At 41.6% G+C, this 21186-nt stretch overlaps 1 protein-coding gene across 6 annotated transcripts in view; it reads right to left on the bottom strand.

Moving 5' to 3' along the window:
• LOC105688148 (protein scalloped) overlaps nucleotides 1-21186 on the bottom strand; it is a 97819-nt gene that overhangs the window by 42713 nt on the left and 33920 nt on the right. For 4 of the 6 annotated variants that reach the window (XM_012404233.3, XM_048656246.1, XM_048656245.1 and 1 more), the window contains exon 2: nucleotides 12116-12196. The exons of the other annotated variants lie outside the window; for them this stretch is intronic. In XM_012404233.3, the coding sequence (XP_012259656.1) occupies nucleotides 12116-12152 (37 nt within the window). In that variant the 5' untranslated portion in view covers nucleotides 12153-12196. The remainder of the gene's footprint in view (nucleotides 1-12115; nucleotides 12197-21186) is intronic. 6 annotated transcript variants of the gene reach the window in all.

The following is a 21186-nucleotide window of genomic DNA, read 5'->3' as shown; positions in this document are numbered from 1 at the left end:
TTTTCCTCTCAACGCGCTCTAGGTACGAATAATCGCTCTTGATCACGGCGGAGGATACTTCCAACATTGCAGATTGGATTTTCAATCTTTCCCAATCGATGACCATACCTATATACTGAGAAACTCTGAACGGAAACGAACGTACCGCGGTCGGAGAAGTTAATTAGTGGGGAAAGGACCGTCGAACTAAAGTGCGCAAGATATCCCGAGTTACATCAGAGACGATGGACCTCGTTAGCGGTGCGCAAAGTTTTCTCTCCGTTTCCGGTGACGATGGTCATTTATTTTTCCAACGGCCAGCCAACGGTGGCATCGTTCGCGTCATATTTTTGACCCTGGTGTGTTACCGATAATCTGGCACGTGCGCGCCATACTCTGAATGAGAGCGAATTTGTCCACCTCAACGTTTTGGCACAACGCCAATCGACTCGGCGGACCGAAACCCGACGTACGTACATCAGTCGCTCTTTTCAACGACCGGCTAATTATCGTGATCGGAAAGATTCAATCCGTCACACGTGTATTCGATGAAAACGAAACGATCTCTTACTCACTTTTCGAGATGATCAAATTTATTTTATTTTTTTTTCTTTCTTTCTTTTTTCCATTTTCACTGCAGTCGGTTACACTGCGCAGTTGGAGATAGTATACCGATAGAATTTCGATTGTTTCTTCTCAATCATTTCGAATCGTATTCTCCGTTATCGTCGTTCGCGAGACCTCCTGCACGTATTATACATAGGTATAGGAGAACGGATGTCGTAAGACATTCCCCTCTCCCAGCTATTATAGGTACCCGCTATTACGTTACGTCCGCGTGTCAACCGACGACAAACGCTAACAATCAATGGCCTTTTAACGATTCAACAGGATTTCCCATGGTTCATTGAATTTATAATAAACCAGCTATATTGTGTTAACCGTACGTTCTCGGTGTCGTATCGCCAACGCGCGCGTTTCCAACATGCGTTATTCCTTGTCGACCCATAGAGGCAAGCTACAGGCTTCCGGCTCACCGTACCGTCGTACCGCAATCGACGTTTCATTATTTTTTATTTTTTCTTTTCATTATTTTCACGTCAAGTTATTTATAGTGCTTCGCTAAGTCTCGTTAGAATAACCGAATATCCGTCAAAGATGTGAAAATTGTCATAATAGCAACGCGTTGCCTATCTTTTTTATCCACAGTCGCATGGATATTTCCTTCTTCTTCTTCTTCTTCTTCTTCTCTCTCAAAAGACGTATAAGGAATAAGTTTTTAGGCAATTTAACGTAAGCTATACAACTTGGCCGGATCGTTAATTATGACCTCACTAACAACAACAACAATAATAATAATAATGACAATAATTAACAAATGAATCAAAAAGTATTATACTGTGCGTGAAACTTTGAAACGTTCGAAAACTCGAGACTTCTGACGAGTAATTAAGAAACCGCTTCTACCTCGCTAGACGGTCTTAATTTATTAGCTCCGTTAATGTGAGTTGCTTCGACTGCGAGGAATATAACATACTTTGATAAGTATAATTCTACGTACGTGACTCTAGCAAAGACCTTGCAATAATTCCTGAACGTTCGATAGCTGCGAATGAGCGGGTAGGGGTGTAAAGCAGCCACGATCCAGTTTGAAAGACTTTTTTTTTCCTCGGCGCTACGTTTGTCCCAGTTTGCATAAATAAATGAATAATGACGAATGGATAAGCGAAGAACAATTCGACTCGGTTGCGGGGATTATAACTTTGCGCGCTGCAAAGTAAACGAATCAAATTAACCTTGCAACTAAATCGCAGGTGGAATCAAAGGAGGGTATCAAAGGTCGAGTGGCGATTAGGTATTACAATTCGTTTTCTGATGACGTCTTTCGCAGTCTTATTGTCGACGCGAATCCGGTCATGAGTTGGGCTGCACAGCTGCACTTCGCTTTTCAACGATTATGTAGACGAGTTTGATGGCTGTACCTCGTTTGGCGAGCGATGCTCAACGTCATTATATGCTATTAAGCGATATCGATCATTTTCGAATTTATTTGCCGATTCAAAGTAATTCCCTAAGTGAGTCCCCGAAAAAGGGCATTTCGGTAATTACTTGATGCGAAACGTATATTTTTTCTTTTGTTATTTCATCAAGATTACTACTAAAATCCATGATAAAAATCACTTCGGTCCGTCCGCGAAGGCTAACAAAGTAAATTGTGGACTAACAGGACGTATAATTACGACGAATATTCGTAGAATACATAATGTAGTGAAAATTATATAACGCATCGAGCGTGTATAACGGATCGAAGTATGAGTTTCGGGATGAACGTCAAGAATAATACCATCGTATAAGATAAGTTCACGGAGTTGAATTGCAAAAGTTTATAGGCGACCGGGAGAGCGGTAATGCTGCACTATATTATCAACTCCAACAACTCGATTAAGCTCTTTAAATTCTTGGAAAGGTCCGTCAGCTAACAATTTAATTAATTATTAATGACTTTGCGCAAACTTTTCATCAGTTACGTATATTAAAAGTTATAGACTTATCGTATGGATAAAAACATAGATCTATAAAACCCGGCGCGTGGATGGGGAGAAAAAAGAATTTTACATCCATCAAAATTTACCAGATAACCGATATATTCCACGAGAAGTGATAAAATTTACAATTTTTAACCTCTTTCCGCGATTCAAATTGAACAAAAAAGGAATATTATTATTACTGGAACATTGCTAACATTCTATCGATTGAAATGAACGATTATTGATGTGAAAAAAAATATTTATCTATACATTGGGAACGAAATTCGAAAATCGCAATAATAAAATTCCAGAGCAAAGGTGAACTGCAGTAAGAACTTGTTTTCAGTAGCGAATACAACTGAAATCGTGAAGAAAAAAATAAAAAAAACTACGAATTTAAATGAAAAAAAACGACAAAATAGAGACGCGATAAGGAATAAAAGTAAAACTATTTATCAGCTATAACTCTACTAAACGGGGAACAGAATTAAAACGATTTGATCCGAGCTCCGATAGGATACATTTACATGTGAGATAAACTCGGGATCAGATATCGAAATTTTTCCCGTCAAACAAGAATTTTCAGAACAGCAAACGAGACAGCGAACGTGCGAAAAAATTGAATTCGGGATTAATAATCGCGGACCCGTTAATATCAAACCGCTATAAAATATTTGTAAGAAAAAATAAATTTACATAGATAAATAAATGACGATAAGTAAAAATTTTTTTCTATCATCTATCGTCTTTTTTCGATATTATCGAGGCGATCGAATCGTTGAGATATAATTTTTTTTTAAAAAAAGGAGGTGTATAATGGCAATGGTTGTACGATGATACGGAAGAGTTTATCGAGCATTAGAAATTTTTAACTGTCAAAGAATGAACGGAAAATCCTCTCTTGGTCATTGAAGCGAACAATCATCTATGTCGTGAGTAAAATGCGTATTACGCGTACAATATGAGTCTGTTGAAAGTGCAGCGTGTGTACGTATATAACGGCGAGAAGTTTTACGAGCTGTGATTAGATAAGTGATTTATTTATTCGTAACGGGAGTAAAATTTTTACGATTGTGCGTTGGTCAACTGCTTCCGTTGATCTCGAAGCTTCTTTTACCTACATGATCGCGTTGCGTTAATATTTTTAGTCACGTCATATTATAAACGGTGATCGACCGCGTGGCTCTCGACCACGTGTGCAATCTCGTCTTTTTACGTTTGTATATCCACATACGATTAAACACATTCAAACGTATTCGTAGGAATGGGATGCATGTAATTAAACGCCTATCTGAATGGCTTGTTTGACGTCGTCCCATGTAATAACTAAATTGAGTTCAAGAACCCTGTGTGCCGTGTACTAATCCGTTTATTCGATTCAGAGAACGGAAAAAAGTAAAAGGGTAGAAAAAATAAGATGAGAAGAAGATGACTAAAAAAAATATCGTCGAATAAAATAAGAGAGGAAAAAAAGCGAAAGTGGCCGACGATCGTTCGTTTTATTTTTTTTTTCCACTCGGATGCTGCACTAATGAAATGACGTATCCCAGAAAAAAAGCATTGAAACTATCGGAAGGTTGATTTTTTTAACCTACACATCCCGCACATCGTGTGCACGGAAAATGACAATGAAAGCTTGCAGGATTTTGAAGTATAAAATCGATTTCCTCATACGGAAGTGAATCGCGTTAACGTTATAACGGGTTGCGGAATCAATTGACGTGCATTTGGCGTTCTACATAAAATATACATTATTGTATATCATCGACAAATTGTTGGAGGTTTAATTAATCCCGCACGATACTCAAGAATAACGAGCATTACCCGCCGCAATTACAAGCTAATAATTAACGTACGGGTCGCTCGGTTCAGCTAAGTAATTAATTTCTGGTTAGGAATCAAATTAGGCTATATAGGTGTGAGCGCATGTACCAAGAGTCGCTCCAAAGATAGCAATTGCCCCATTCGTCTTGGGTCAAGTTTCATGCTTCCAGCTCGATTTGTCCGAGAAATTCAGATTTCGTAATTACGTCACCTGCGTCACGTACAGCATCAGCATCGGCACCACCACCACCGCCAGCGGCATCGAGCGTAGGACATGGAGGTCCCTCTACCTGCAGCGGTAACCGACTTCATTTTCAGCCTCATTCAGAACTGGTACGTACGTAAGTCCGGAGATTTTACTCAACACGTTTACATTATGCATAATATACCTACGCAGATGTAAATTACTTTTGAATCAATTTAGTCGTATGGACGAATGCATGCATAATATCGCATACCAGATAGGACAAATGCATACGCGCGCATTGCACATGCATGTGCACTGTATATAAATTCTGCTTTCATGAAATACAGTTACAAAACATTCGATAACGATATTTTTCCTCCTCGTTCCACGGGCATATTTAATCATCTCAAAGACCGCGAAAATATCATTGTACAATTCCGTATGGTAAGTAAATTTTTATCGAATCGACGCGAAAGAAAAAAACCATTGCTTACGAACGAACTCTTCGACGAACGAACAGAAAATGTGGGCAGCCCACTCCCGAGGGAGCAGATATATTTGATCAAGGAGGTCGTCGCGTGGAGTCGGTTGGTGAACTGGGTTACAAGTACTCTTTTATAATACCGGCGTGCCCGGTAGTTTGCAGCAAGAGCAATGGTAACAGTAGCCACATTCAAAGTGAGAGAGTACCACTTACGAACTTAGCAGTTATTTGCGTCTGTCGTGTGAATACGCACCTATATGTATATGTGTATGAGTGGCGTACATGAATGAGTATACCTACATAGTTTGATACGAGTCAAGTACACGTAACAAATGCACAATCTATTATGTATCACTCCGTATCACTTGGCGCGACAATTCCAGATCGATACGATAGTACCACAGGCGAACGTTATACGGATTAATTGACACGTATCTTACCGCGGCTATCGCTAAGCGTTCATCTAACTGCTGCAATTTTATCCACAGTTTCAAAGCGACGGGGCTAAAACCAGAAATATACCAACGACCTCGTAACCGATCCCGTTTCTTGCATATCCTTACTTTTTCATTTATCGCTAGAAATTTTTATCCTCGTCGTTATTCGTCACATATATGTATACATATACTGCAGAAGGATAGACGGATCATCTACGTTGGAATCGGAAGAGTTAACTTTGGAAGAAACGAAGAAATTGAATGTAAAATTGACCTATTCGTTTTTTTCTCTCCGATTTTCCGAATTGTATTTGAAAATTACCGAAGGAACAAAATAGTCGAACGATGATAATTCGATACGTTTTCAAAGCTCGAAGTTGCATTGTACAATATCGTATAACCATCGCCGAAACTTTCACAGACGGAATGAAAGATTTGACGCTGGTATGAAATTCGATAGATATCAAATGACTCGCGTTTATAAGCCTGGAACTTTATCACCCCGTAAAGATAAAAGAGTGGAAACAATGTGTAACCGTTCACATACCCATATACCGGTATTCACCATGAAAGAGGATAAAACGAAAAAACAAAAAAACAAAAAAAAAATGAACAAGGTAAAAGTTGAATGAAAAAAGGGTTGGCATGAGTTAAGCGGTGACTGAAAAGAGGCGATGCTTTTTTACAGAGAAATGCTCGCTTCACAAACGCCGACATATCTAACAGCTGGTCAATCGGTCATTCGATGCCTACGCGACAGAAAGCCCCACCACCGATCGATACTTAACGATCTACACGTACGCGAACCACCCCCCGTGTCATTCCCCTTCGAATATTCAGGTATCGATAAAAGGTGTCGAATTTTCTATGCGACGAACGGATGGATCTCTCCATCGTTTCGTAGCCAGTTTTTATATTCCATAAAATAAACGAAAAAAAAAATTAGATTTTTCTACGAGAAATAGTCCACAAGTTTTCCTTGAAGGAAAAGAGTCTTTACCATAATCCATGATTTGAACGGTACCGAAAATAATTTTTTTCTTTTTTACGGATACTTTCAAAGATTTCGATGCAACGGTGTGAGAGCAAAAAGGGATGACAAAAAAAGATAAAAGAGAACTATTGTATCAGTCGATTCGTAGGTGCAAGATATAAATGAAGAAATAAATCAATTATAAATAAACAATTAGGCGCATGCACGGATTGAATTAGAGGAAATTAATCACTCTCCCGCTGGTTACAGAAGCGCGATGCAGCGTACAGCCTCGGCGGATGCTGTAAATTAAGACGAACGTTGGAGCTGAGCGTTATCCGTCTAATAATACGCCCGTCTATCTTGCGCATATAGAATCGCTGCACCGGACCCACTGCGCTGCAGTAGCGCTGGCTAAGAAAATCTTTTTGAGTGTTCATCAAAGTTCTCGGAAGAACGATTTTAACGCTGCACACGTTCTTGAACGTATCTACAAAGCGATGGGGTTTTCGGTTTCATATCTTCAAAACTAAGGAAGAACGCGACGTCCACGTCGTCGCGGTTGGCTTCCGAAACTCCAAAGACAACGGAGAAGGCAATTTCAGCGCTGAGTTATCGAACGAATCGAACGGACAAAGATTGACTAAAAAATAAAAAATGATCAACGGGATTAAAAGAATTATTTTATACCCACATGTGCAGTTTTTTGTTTTGATCAAGTACAATGCACATTAACTTGTTTGTATACATGAAATAATAATAAAAAGCACCTTGAGAGTTTTGAGGTAATAAATTTTCGATCAACTCCACTGAATATAAATTGATATTTATATTTATAGAAAGAAGCTAGATTGAAAAAAAAGAAGAGAATCAACCTGACGTGTTTTTCTTTAACTCGAAACGTTTTTATCTGAAATTTAACTACTATATTGTTTCGCTACGATTTTGAAACAAAAATAAAATGAAAACGAAAAATTGAAAAATAACAATTCCAGAAATAATGAACGAGAGCAGTTCGTGCGATTGTCGTTGAGGAAAAACGTGACAAAGAATGACAATAGAACGCTGATATATAATTGATAGCAAAGGAAACCGTGACAAATAAAAAACACGATTATTGGCTATACGCGATATACAAAAACTGTGACCAAGGTACTTAACATATGGCGGCCGTACAGGTACCAATCACTCCTGAGTAATGTAAGTTTGCGACGCGGTAACTGTAAGGATCTTTAGCTCGATTAGATTTCCCACGTTTCTGCACGCGAGAATCTATGCTGCGGAATTTTTTACACCGTATGATAATTCCTCTAGTACGTTTCATACCGGTATAATTAATCATACTCAAAAGTCGATAAATCAATACTTGGGAACATTACACCTGTAGATACCCTGTACAAATAAAACATACGCCAAATATTATTTTCAAATTTAAAAAAAAAAAAAAAAAAAAACGAAGGGGTACGTTACACGGGGAATACAAAAAAGCGTCAATATCGTCGTTTTCCTCTCCTTTTCCGTCTATCGCCGCGTTTATGAATAGAAACAAAAAAAAAAACGCAAACCCCAGGGGATGAGGGTTGCGAAAAAAAAAAGAGATGAGCGCAAAATAATAATGAATCCAGGGGTCGGTATGTCGCGATGCACAATGCGTACGGCTATATATACGGGCCGTTCATATTGATCGGGTAAAACGTCCTTGAGGACGTGGAGATCATTTCTCGAGTCTTGACCCTGGTAGATGGATATCTGTTTGGCCATCTGTACCGTTCGCTATAAGTATACGGTACGAAGGGCGGCGAATGCGAGCTTATATTATTACGTTACAGTGGAGGGTAATTGGTGGGTATATAAGTCCTTTTCCTGCTTTCCCGCACACGCTCTTACGCCCCTACCCCTCCCGCGCGATCCCATTCAAATTGCCTGCCGGATAGCCGTACGGTTACACAGAGGGGATATGCTGTATTCAATGGGAGGATGATGCCCGATCGTATTACGGGCACTTGAACAGTAAAGGCCGATGATTTTCATTAGCAGTGATTATTGTACCGAGCAACCTATACACCCGTTTATTATTATTATTATTATTATTATCACCGCAATCGTCATCGTCATCATCGTCGGCAACAGCGGCGGTGGCGGCGGCGGCGCGGCGCGGCGCGGAGGGTCGAAGTTTATTTAGGGGGTGGAAAATGAAGCGATAGGAATTTTCGAGTAGGTACCTATGGATGAGGTTGCACGTGCCTTCGCTGGGGGGGTTTATTCGTATACATATATACGAGGGTAAAACGTTGCGATAACGTTGGCGGAAAATCTGAAAAATCAAACTGATTTCGACGTCTTTTGGAATTCGTTATTTTTACAGTCTCCAGCGGGTGGTCATCGGCCTCGGAATAAAGTACGAAGACACAACGGGTCGCGGTGCTTTTTAAAAAGGAAGAGAACACCGAAAAATTACGATCCCCGACGGCGGAGTCAATTACTTCATCCGGTCTCGCTCAATTCACGGTCTCCTTCTCTCGTTAGTGAAAAACTTCTCGTTTTCTCCCGTTTATTCATTTCTCTCCAAACTACGTCGATGTCGTACACGTCACCTCTTTTATTGCTCTTTCCCCTGCACGGCCACGGGTCCACCGTGAGCGGTGCGCCAATGTGACGTGGTGACTTCGGGCTCCCCGAAGGATCCCCGAAGCCAATAAACGCTCTCTTCCCTTTTTTTTTTTTCCCTCTATTTTTCTAGCGCCACTCTCTCATTCTTTCACTCCGCTGCGAACGGACCGTCTACTGAAATAACGACAATTAGAATCGGTGACAGGGCTAGTTGTACCGATGGCTGGGTGGTGGTATTAAAACCACAGCGTTCACGACCACCATAATCGGACTGTAGGTATATGAGCATCGTCCCAATGAACCGTAACGGACGTTACTAATTATCACGTCTAACTTGACTAACTGGCGACCAGAGAGAAATTGTCGTTCGTTTAGATATATCTATGCGTATGTACGAACGAGGATGGTCAGACAAGAGTGTGTGTGTGCGTGTACGATAATAGGGTGGCAGCAGCGTGAATTGAGACGAGGGAATATTGAAAAATGACGAATGGATTGACGAATTGATGGGCATAAAGCGCGTTGTACGCGGCGGTATAATAAACGGGAAGGAAATGATCGGGAGATATTTTTTTTTTATTTTTTTTTTGTTTTGTCAACGATTCATCGAGAGTCCGACATCGCGTCGATTGATTCCTCAACGCGAAACGTATGATGAATCGATTTAGCGAGAATTTCGAAATTTGAAAGTTGCCTTCCGGCTAGAGGACGGTCGATCGAATTGCGCGCGGTTATAAGTAAAACGAGATAAAATAAAGTGAAATGACTAATGAAATGAAAAATTGGTATTCCAATAGTGACTTTAATCCCGCATTACTCGCAGCTATATATCGTATAATAATAACAGAGACGAACAATGATAATAATTCATTTGCAATTCTTGGAGTTCTTGAGGGCCGCGCGGCGCGCAAGGCGGCTTCGACACAACGCACGCCAACCCGTTGAATGTGTTGCAATGTCCCTTATAACGGCTGCCGGCTGTTGGAGAACCAGTTGACCTCGATACCAACCGATATTATAGTATTGTATATACCTATTATACGAAGTACGAACAACTCTCTGCCTGCCTTCGTCTACAGAAACTGCAGCAACTGTAACTGCAACTACCCAGCTTACGTATTCTCTCTTGCAGCACCAACCAGAAACAGTCCAACGTTTTACGCGGCTTTACACAACCGCAGGATCTGCACACCTTCGTGCAACTTATATTCCCGACGCTCACCGCAACCGGAATATCCATAATTTGTTCGCTGCTATCGTACGCGTATATATACCTACGTTGGTATTAATACCTACCGGGGTGTTCGACAGCCTCAAAACTTTTGCACAACTTTTATATTTTGTTTATACCTCCGTCTATTTTTGGTTTACCTTTTTTTCTCTCTTTGTTTTTTTTCATTTTTTCATTTTTTGCTGCAACGGTATATCCCGTTACTATACGCGGTACAACCCCCTGCAGAGATTCAATGGTCGACACGTACCTACTAAGTTCTCACCGAATTTTTCATTAACGTAATCAATTGAGATTTTTCCCCCCTTTACTTCTGGGAGGTATAGCGACGCGCGCTTTTCCAGAAATGGAATTCAGGATCACCATTCCCATGCACGTTCGTATGTAACACACGCGCGAAAGTTCAAAGGTTAAAACCTTTCGGGAAATTCGTCGCGTCTAAATTTCAATTTTATTCGTCCGCTATGGTATCGTTAAAGCCGCCGGAGTGAAAAAGAGAGAAAATAGACACCTGCTGCCCTTTGAAAGCTACGACCACGGATTGACCAGCGGCGGCAGCCCCGTTTGAGTTTGCACGATTCCCCGTTACGCGTAACTGACCTTTACTGCCCCCCCTGCGGACAACGCGCGCTCCGCTCGAATCCCAAAGGGCTTTATTTGACCCTAATTCGTAAATCCTGCAACAATACCCTCGCGCGGTATACCCAAAGTACTTCCCACCACGGTGTTCCGTGTATTTCCGTACCTATGATGCGCAAAAATTCCCGAATTCCATTGATTCATTCGGGGAGCAGATGAAAACGAACGTGTGCGATTTGAAGCAACAGAAGAAAAAAAAAAAAAAAAAATCGATAAAATATAAATAAAAATGAGAATAAAAAAAAGGCCGCTTTAATTACGCGCAATCGGTTACAGCGGAATTCCAGTGCATGATATGCCAGTTACGTAAAATCGTTGATAATTAACACCGCGCGTGCGTTTAAAATAATTAACGTAATAGCACAATATAAATTACGTGCACAAATATCGCGTCGAATAAATTAGCACACGCAATAAAACGCACGTACATCAATACCTATTAGGTGTGTATAATGCCGTATGTACAACTCCTATGTACATACGGTGAAAATAGTTGCATACATTTACAACCCGGTGCCCTTACGCAACGGGGGAATCGGCCATATTTGTTAATATTGTTGGGTCTTTGATCTCTCGTGGAACGTGTTAGGAGCTCTTGTAAAATATCGCGTTCAAAGAAAAGGAGGTTAAAATAAATTTTTTATCTACAAAGATCTATACCCAGATTTATTGTTATTGAAATCTACCACTGGCTCGTTTTCTTTTCTTTTTTTCTCTTTCATGGTCAACGTCAAAGAAACGAAAAAAAAACGAGCGATTCGTTTGAAAGAAAAGCTCAGCTTTTAGGCATGTGACGCAATTGGAGTGAAAAAAGTACAGCCGTTTTTTAATGGCATCAACGGCATTTCTTGGTTTTTGGGGGTTTGCTGCGAGCACATCGTCGAAATCATCCGATGAAAATTATTTGAGCATTTCAAAGCGGGTCGATAAAACCTTCGAACCGCGATAGCGAATTTATGACGCACTTCGTTCGTCCCTAGAAATTTTCAAAATAATATTGCGAGGCATGTAAAATATGAATATTGAATAAATTGAAGTGCAACTAAAAATAAATTAATCTGTATGAAAATGAAACACTCAGGCACGTAGGGAATCAGCAAAATACCGTGTATACTATACGTAATCCCATCACCCAAACCACCACCATTTCCGATATACAATTTCCATGTGATCGATAAATCATTTAAATATATAAAATCATAAAAAAATGAATGCTACAATACCGATGCTATTCTGAGTACTGAGTTCCCAGTCTTTCATGAGGATTTCTCTGGCAGGTCAGGATGACGGCGATGCGGATACACCTACAATTCAGACATTTTTCTTACAAACAAAGATTTATGACGAACAAATGTTTTAATGCGCCATTTAGTGTAAGAAAGCGTGGATAACAGTTTATTTCAAATGAAAGAATACTTTACGCAGATCTGCGTGTCGTAACATATTATGTTTGATCGATATTGAGGAAATATCCACACGCGTCGCGTACGTACACGCGTCACGTATAAAGGACGTATGGTTACACTTGTTGAATTAAAAAGGAAATGGAGGGAAAAAAATCAATAAATCAATAAATAATACACCGTCAATAATATGTCACGATTCCCTGTAGGTGGTAGTAGTCGATATAAAATGTTATACGATTCGTTTGCTCTTCTTTTAAAAATCTGCGGTTTACCAGCGCAGAGACGAAGTATATCGTTTCCCTGGGAGGGGAGGCCCATTCCTATTCCTATTCTCGCCACAAATTACGCCGCGCATGCAGCAAAAGAAGCTGCGGCAACAGCGAGTGTGCGTATGTTGTAGGCAAAATCTGCGGATCGATAATATTCGGTGCATCTGCACTCCGGTATGTGACGGAGAGTAAAAAGGGGAACGCAAAGAAAAAAAAAAAAATAAAAAAAGGAAAAATACAACAACAACAACAACCAACAACAACTTGAGGCGCCCATGTTCGTACGGTGTAATAACATAAAAATCATGCAGCGTACCATATGTAACGCGGATATCCTGACTTTCACACCCGTTGCAGTGAAATCGCCAAGTTCCAAGGTGAGACTAGTTACAGAGGCAACGTTATAGGTATATACCTATGCACGTAAAAGTCCGGCTGTTTCCATTACTCACGATTTGCAAAGACGCGTGTTCGCCGCTGACGCGGTAGCAGTATGGCCCGTGGAAAGCGTGAACGGGGAACAGTGCAAAGTGTTGTAAAAACGATTCCTATTTATTTATTTATTTATTTATTTTGTTTTTTTTTTTTCCTTTATAATCTGCAGACAATGTTATAGATGCACTTACGGTACAGACGTTATATAAAACGAGTTACGCAACTCGAAATATATTTTCCGATATAAAACGAACGATTTATTATCGTTTTCTATATCTTTCTCGTACGAAGTCACAATCAGTTTTTAATGTCTCGGGTGCAGTTGCGAAATGAAACTTATGCGAATTCATTTTCAGCCTATTTGTAATTCAACGCGGGGCAGATATATCCGCAGCATTTACGTCTCCGTGACTGGACAACTCGTGGCGGAGATGAAAAAAAAAGAAAAAAAACTTCGGGAACTCGACACCGCGATGCAGAAAAAAGAAGTAATGAAAGAAGTGTAAATATATTCGAGATTTGACACCTCGACGTACGACAGCTGGGTAGATTAGCGCAGGATGTCGCGATTTTGACATTGGGAATCTGCGTTGGCCGAGCGGGAAAGTGGGCATGTTTTTTCTTTTCACGTGAGCGCGGACGTCGAAAGTAAAACCGAAGTAATTTCATCGGATAAAGGAATTTGGGTGCGTTTATAAATTACCATCGAATCGTGTACCCACGGGATGCGATAACGTTATTCCTACGCAAAACGATTTAATTCGTAAAACAAAGTTGCAGTTTATCGCAATAAAAACAAGCTCCATCCTAACTCTGTGCAGAGTTCGTTCGTTTTTCATTGCGGCCTCGCCATAACGGTGTATACCAGCACAATGGATTGCCTCGACGTAAAATTAACGCTGTTTCAACCCGAGTAGAATTTTATACGCGGCGTTGTCCCGTCCGGAGTACGGTCCGGGCGGACTCCTCTATCCTCCCCTTCCTCGAAAAGCTCTCCGTTCGCGTCACGGGTGGATTGATATTCGATTTGCGAATGTGGATGGTCGGTATAATTTTAATGAAAATTTTCAAGGGTTTTCAAATTTTCGCGTCGACGCGAAAATTTGAGGAGTCGAATTACGGATACGCCACCGGGCCGATTTATGGGATAGCGAAGTATGGGGAAGCGAGACGAATGCGAAGCAAAAAAAAAAGAGCCAAAACAAAAAAATGCGATAAATAAAATACATCGCTAAATCGAGGATAAGCCCGCACCGCATCTCGGTGAGTCTTCCGTCCATCTGATGGAGGTAATAATATAATTTAGTGCGGTTTTGGTAATCGCATAAGTTACGGTCCATTGGTTTATTTGGCACATAACTCAGGCAGACTGCGGTGGCGCGCAATGCGGCTCGGAATGAGCCAACCAGAATTCTACCATTCCTCGCTCTAATACACGAACTCCGGCACCCCTACGTTCTACGGAAACTCAGGAATGAAAATCTTCTAATATCGTTGTTTCGTATAGCGAATCTGAACAACGGCACGGACAATAATCATCGACGAGTTCGATTCGTATCGATCCAGAGATATCTCGGTGTGATAAAAATCGTCCGTTTCAACTACGTCCCGATACATTTAATTATGGTCGCTCGTAATTTTGCTCATTGCTGGAAACAACAAGCGCCGCGCTTAGACCCAATATCCAACATTCCACGTGGAGAGTGGTTACCATGCGATTTACGGTATTGTAAACGAATCCTAACCGATAGTAGCCGGCAACTGCAACAGCGGCCGACCGTAGGACATCGCGGTCTAATAGTGATGAATGATGATTTTGGCCTACCGCGGCCACGGTGTCCCCCGCTTTCGCGATGTTCGGGGGGTTTCAGTAAACCGCTCGCGGTACTGCAATTGTGCAAAATAATAGTATCGCGCGTCGCGTTTGTAAGCCATTGTAACGTATCGCGATACCACGTACGTACGTACGTACATCGCGTACTACTACTACTACCCCGGCACGCGCGAATTCATTCGCCCGTACCGCAATGTGTTCGAGTGCGTCAGCACCACTTCCGATTCAGTTTTATTTCTTCTTTGATGGATCGGAAAACGTTTCCACTCCACGTAAACTACCATAACGAATAGCGAGAGATTAACGATTGCGGCTGCAGTAAAGGTGTTCCATATCTACGTGCAGGTAGTGCGCTGCACCAGCAAATTCCGCTGGGTGAAGTTTTACCATAAATTTACCTCACGGTACCGCTCGAGGATCAAAGTCCTAGTCGGCCAAGCGACTGTTAACGTAGTTGCGTAGAACTCGAAGACCCATTCTAAATAGCCACCAATATCAGTTTCAAAGTCTCGGAGATGTTTGGCGGCCGTAAAACTAAAGATGGAGACATAAACTTTGGAGGACTCGTGTCGAGAGATGCCGATAAGTTGATGAACGAAATTAATAACGAAAATTGATACTAATAAAATAAAAACCTCGAGGGCTTGATAAGCGAGTTCATCTCACTCCGTACGGTTGCACCGACGCACTTTAACGGGACAGGTCAGGCATGAATGTAGATAAACCTGAACTGCAGCGAACAACGAACACCGACAGCAGCAGCGGCAGCAGCATGCGGAGTACACAGATGCGGCAGACATAGGTGTACAGAAGCATACGTGCGTGCGTAAAATCATGTAATTTAGCTGGAACGCATCCATCCGTTCCATAGACGAACGCGCGCCCGGCTCTCCCGCGGGAACTCACTGAATGAATTTTATTTAACGTCCAGTTACATTTTTGCGGTTGTTGCAACGATACCATCACCGAGGGTAAATGTGCCCGTGATTACTTTTAATTCCCTCAATTTTCATCGTGGCTGCGTTGCCACGTATAATTCGTTCGTATGATGCGAACCCGTACGTCCCTACAGTCATCGAAAATTCACAGAAGCGACAAAAAAAAAACAAGGAGATGAATGAAAATCGTCTCAAAGTTTTTCAGAACTTGCTGCCCGATCGCCGAATTCAAAAATGTTCCGTCCGTTGGAAGAAGTGTTGAGATTTTGTCAGAATTCAACGTTAATACGTAGAGCAATTGTACCGGCCGAGAAATAATTCGTGGAAAGCTATTGGTTCCGAGTCCACGACAAAGTTTCGATCTACGTTTGATCTATAGATCGTAGGGAGCCTGTGCATAATCTCTGCCACGAATTGGAGTGGTTCCGTTCTTTGTTCAGAGGTCATTTGAAGGAGGTTGAGCAGTGGGTTACCGTCTGGTCCGAGAGCCATGCTGTGGTCACGTGATGGATTCGTCTGTCGAAACGTAGACCGGGCATCGTCGTTACCGCTAGCACTTACCACCCCCTACCGCGAGGCAACACCACCGCGCGATCAACATCATCCCCGTATTGCCGACCGCGCGATGTTCTACCAAACATAATCTCGCCACACGTTGATGTAGAGACGAGGGTGCCGCCTACCCCACTCTCTCTCTCCTCCTTCCTTTCCCCCCTAGCTGATTTATCGCCGATGCTAATGACAAGACATAAACTGTCGAAATTAATACAACCCTGGAAACACCGGTGCTTTGATCGTGGATCGTTACGTTACGTCATAAACCGGGGGGGGTTCACCGCGAGCTACGCAATTTCTCGAACGAACCATCCTCGTGTCCTGGCGAAAACGAGGGGCAGGAGGTCGCGTTCGCCGGATCAGATGTATCCGGTGCGATTATGATGGTATCGGGTACGCGTACGATTCGAAAGACACTTACTTGTATCGGCTGTGCATACTTTACGCAGACGTTATAAGTGAAATGAGCGTGTGCAGTAGGACGGATGAATCTGTCGAGTAGTTTCGTACGGTGTACGGGGCGATCGTGACGGGTTCGTAGGAAGTTTGGAAACGAACCGTTACGCGAGAAACTGAATGAATAAGGTCTGATAATTAAAGCGAACGTCGGCGCCCGTGTCAGGGTCTGGCTTCTGGCCAAAAGCTGCGCTTGCCAAAGCACCGGCACCCCAGTGAATCACTCGGAGGTTCACGTGCACGCACATTCGCACGACCGTGTTATATAGTGTAAAAGTGAATATGTGTTGGGGTACGATTCCGTTGCGTGCTTACACGACGGTACTGTATAATTGCACGCCAGCCTCCGTTCCGCTGGTCAAACGAGCCGAGAGTTTCGCGTACGTATATAATTTGAATACTGCGCATACGTGTGATTCACGTACCCACATACCTTTATGGCCATCGATATAAATATACGTCCGTATAGGTATGCGTGTATGTGATGTTGAAGCCACCGATGCTGCTGCAGGTTTGGGAGGTTGGACTTTCCCGTGAGAAGATATACAAGCAGTTTTAACCCTGGGTTTGAGTTCGGGCCTGAGTTTGGCTTCGGCGTTGGAGTGGACCGTTTATTAGTGTTTCGGGGTTGCGTATATAGTATAATGGTCGGTCGGCGCACGCGGTCATTTGAGCGATATATTTTTTTTTCAGCAAGAAAAGTCCGGGCCGGCAAAATTGCCGTTAGACGTGATGGGGTGACGTTTGGAAATGCGGAATATAGGCCTGCGGATTTGTTTAGGAAGCTATGAATCCCAATGGGGTGTTAGAATTGCTACTTGTTTGCATTAAATTCGAATATTTCGACCCATGCATAGATTCCGACGAATCAAAGTGGATCTACGACTAAAACCAATCGATATGTCTTATAATTTTTCTGCTCCCAACAGCGAATAATTAATGATTACTCGATCGATTGCATGAGTAGATGATTTTGGCTTTCAGATTTGGATTCCTCAGCTGATTATATGTTAGATTACTCTTGAAGAACCAAAAGAAAATTCGATTTTTCGGCCAAAAGTGAAGTAGTTTGAGAATTGATTATATTACATTTTTCTTACGTATTTTGACCCCAGGAATTCGAATATAAAAGAAAAATTGATCTATCTCCAAAATTAACCGAGTTATCGCCAATTTCCAGCTTTTTGGGGTCAAAAATAAAAAATTGATTTTTTAGTCTATATTGATGTAATTTGAGCTCAGGAATCCGAATCCGGAAGAAAAATTGATCTATCTTCACAAATGACCGAGTTATCTCCATTTTTTCGCATTTTTTGGCATAAATTTGAGGATATCTCGAAGGGAAAAAATCGTAGCTCAATTTGGACAACGGATTCGTGTTCCTGAGGTCGAAATACATAAGAAAAGTGCCATACGATTAATTTTTGAAAATAAAAATTTTTAACCAAAATTTGAAAAAATCGTAAGGGGTACCCCTTGGAAAAATCTCAAATTTTGGCCAAAATTTTTTATTTTTTAAAATTGATCGTATGGCACTTTTCTTACGTATTTTGACCTCAGGAACACGAATCCGTTGAGTAAATTGAGCTACGATTTTTTCCTTCGAGATATCCTCAAATTTATGCCAAAAAATGCGAAAAAATGGGGATCACTCGGTCATTTGTGAAGATAGATCAATTTTTCTTCCGGATTTGGATTCCTGAGCTCAAATTACATTAAGATAGACCAGAAAATTAATTTTTTATTTTTGACCCCAAAAAGCTGGAAATTGGCGATAACTCGGTCAATTTTAGAGATGGATCAATTTTTCTTCCAGATTCGGATTCCTGAGATCAAAATACGTAAGAAAATAATATTGAACCCAATTAAAAGAATGATTTATTTTTTCCTCAAAAAATCGATTTTTTTTTGCTTCTTGAAAAGTAATCTCACATATAATCAGCTGAGGAATCCAAATCTGAAAGCCAAAATCATCTACTCATGCAATCGATCGAGTAATCATCAATTATTCGCTGTTGGGAGCAGAAAAATTACGACATATCGATTATAATCTGAATATTAAAAATCTCCTCCCTTGCATTGGTTTTTGGTACAAGATTTTTTTATTTATATAGAGGGAAATGGATCGCCCGAGGCGGCTGATATAGCAGAAACAACCGTGGAACGCGTACCACCCCTCGATCATTCAGACGCTTTTCACACCCCAGCGCAGTCATAGTATTTTCATCGGATAAAAAAATCAACACAACTCTTATAACCGAACAAATGTTTCATACGTATACGAATATAAAATGTTTCATTGACGCTAATCATTGTGATACTATGAAATCAACGTGGAGTATATTTGAAACTCCGAGTGAAGGTTTTATGCAGAAATCAAAAACGCTATGCGCCGTTGCTCTCAAGCTGCTGATAAAATTTGCCATGCGATATGAAAACGTTAAACAGCGGGCCAACTTTCCCGACCTTTCCATCGTTCACCTCTTTTTGTTATCTCTCATCCCGTTTCCAGCTACATTGCAGATCGGATTTATTTGAAAACCTCATACAGGTAGAACAAAGTACGTATTTTAATATCGCGGATAACCAACTGCATTGCCGATGAACAATTTCAATTACGTGCAGACTGTTGTTGACAGAGAACAGAGAACAGAGAACAGAGAAAAGAGGAACGAGCGACGATGTTCTTGTTGTTATTATTATCGTCATCGACGGTACCCGATTTATCACGTTATGAATGACTACCTATAGCAGCATTGCAGTATGTAGGTACGCTACGTTCCAAAATGCTAACTTTATAAACCACCGAGCGTTGTGGGGTTCCGTGTAACGTTCAGCGTCCGTGCATGTTGCCAGCTGTGCTACGGTTATTCCGATTTATATTGAAAAGTCAATTCGCAAAACCGATATATTGTGATTACATTTTTGCTAAATTAAAATATCGGAACACGCACACACGCGCACACACGTAGGTACGTAGTATGCACTGTTCCGTGATGTACGAATTTATGTACATATAACCGTATAGGGTGCGTACGTAGACAGATACGGGACTTTTTAAAGATCCAATGAGATGGATGGAACGAAATATCGCTACCCGTTCCGCAACACGTGCGGTATTCGCTTTGTTCGTTATACAATCGTAATTATGAAGAAGCTCTCCTTTTTTTCTCGTCCTCAGGTTTGCCGAGAACCCACGACGAAAGAGACGGGCTGTATTATAATTTGATAATTTTGCAAAAGACTGTACAGCGCACGCCATACGTTACGCTTCGTGATTTAAGAGGGTTGAGTGAATGTGAATGTGGACTTTGGTACCGCGCGTCCTTTCGCGCATTGTGTCCTACGGTAGTAGAAAGGGTTTGGAAAATGGGACATGAGACTCGAGAGAGAAAATAAGAGAGCCAGACGGCCGGGTGAAATGATCAAGACTCGCCGAACCCCGTCGAAAGGTTCGGCCCACCGATTTAACTTCGACTTCGCGGAACCGGCCACCAGGATTATCCCCCCGAGTTTCTGGAAAATTATCTAATGGCCGCGGATTAATCAACTGCGGCGGGGCACGAGATACTTTCCTCGAGTAATATACCCGCGAAAAAGTGGGTGAAAATTTCTCACAATCATTTACGTAAGTGCAGCGCGACTTCGAGTACCTCGTTTTCGAATTAAACTTCGAACAGCCTTGACACAACTTCGGGAGCGTTTCGCGACGTCTTTCACCCCGCAGAATAACCCCGTTCCGCCTCTTTTCATTTCTCTTTCTCTTTCCACTCCGCGACGAGCTACAGCGGGCCAACGTTCCCCGTCCTTCCCGTCGTTCTCCTCTATTTTTTTTTTTCTTTTTCTTTTTCTCTCATCCCGTTTCATAGCCGCCATCCCGTTCGCCGTCCTTGCTGACGTGACTTCGTAATTAATTATATTTAATTTATATTCCAACACACGACTACGCGACGTGGTGCGGCACATCTCTGAGCGTTCCTGGGCGTCGTTACTAATCTGAGAATAGAGCAATCCCGTGAGCCACGCGCCGGTACGTCGCGACACCCCGCACAGGAATCTTTAAATATTAATATTGTCACCCCGTAAAGGGATGAGGGAGGGGGGGGGGGGGTAGAGAAAAAGAGATGACGAGAAAAAAAGGGGAACAAAAAATGGACGGAAAGATACCGTGGAAATTATTACCTTATACAAGAGAGAGTTTATCACTGCGCTAATGAACACGAGGGAATAATTCACTCAACTCCGAAAGTCAGCGTCGCCAGGTTATGATATTTTATAACGTTGGAACTTTTGTGACGTAGCCAACCTTCCGAGCTAAGAGCTTATACAACTCGAATTATGATTATTTTACATTCACTCCGGGTAAGTAGTTATACATTTTTCAATCTCATCGAAACGATG

The sequence above is a fragment of the Athalia rosae genome, chromosome 5 (assembly GCF_917208135.1).
Source record: "Athalia rosae chromosome 5, iyAthRosa1.1, whole genome shotgun sequence".
NCBI classification, from domain to species: Eukaryota; Metazoa; Arthropoda; class Insecta; order Hymenoptera; family Athaliidae; genus Athalia; species Athalia rosae.
This window is presented reverse-complemented; position numbering and strand designations above follow the sequence as displayed.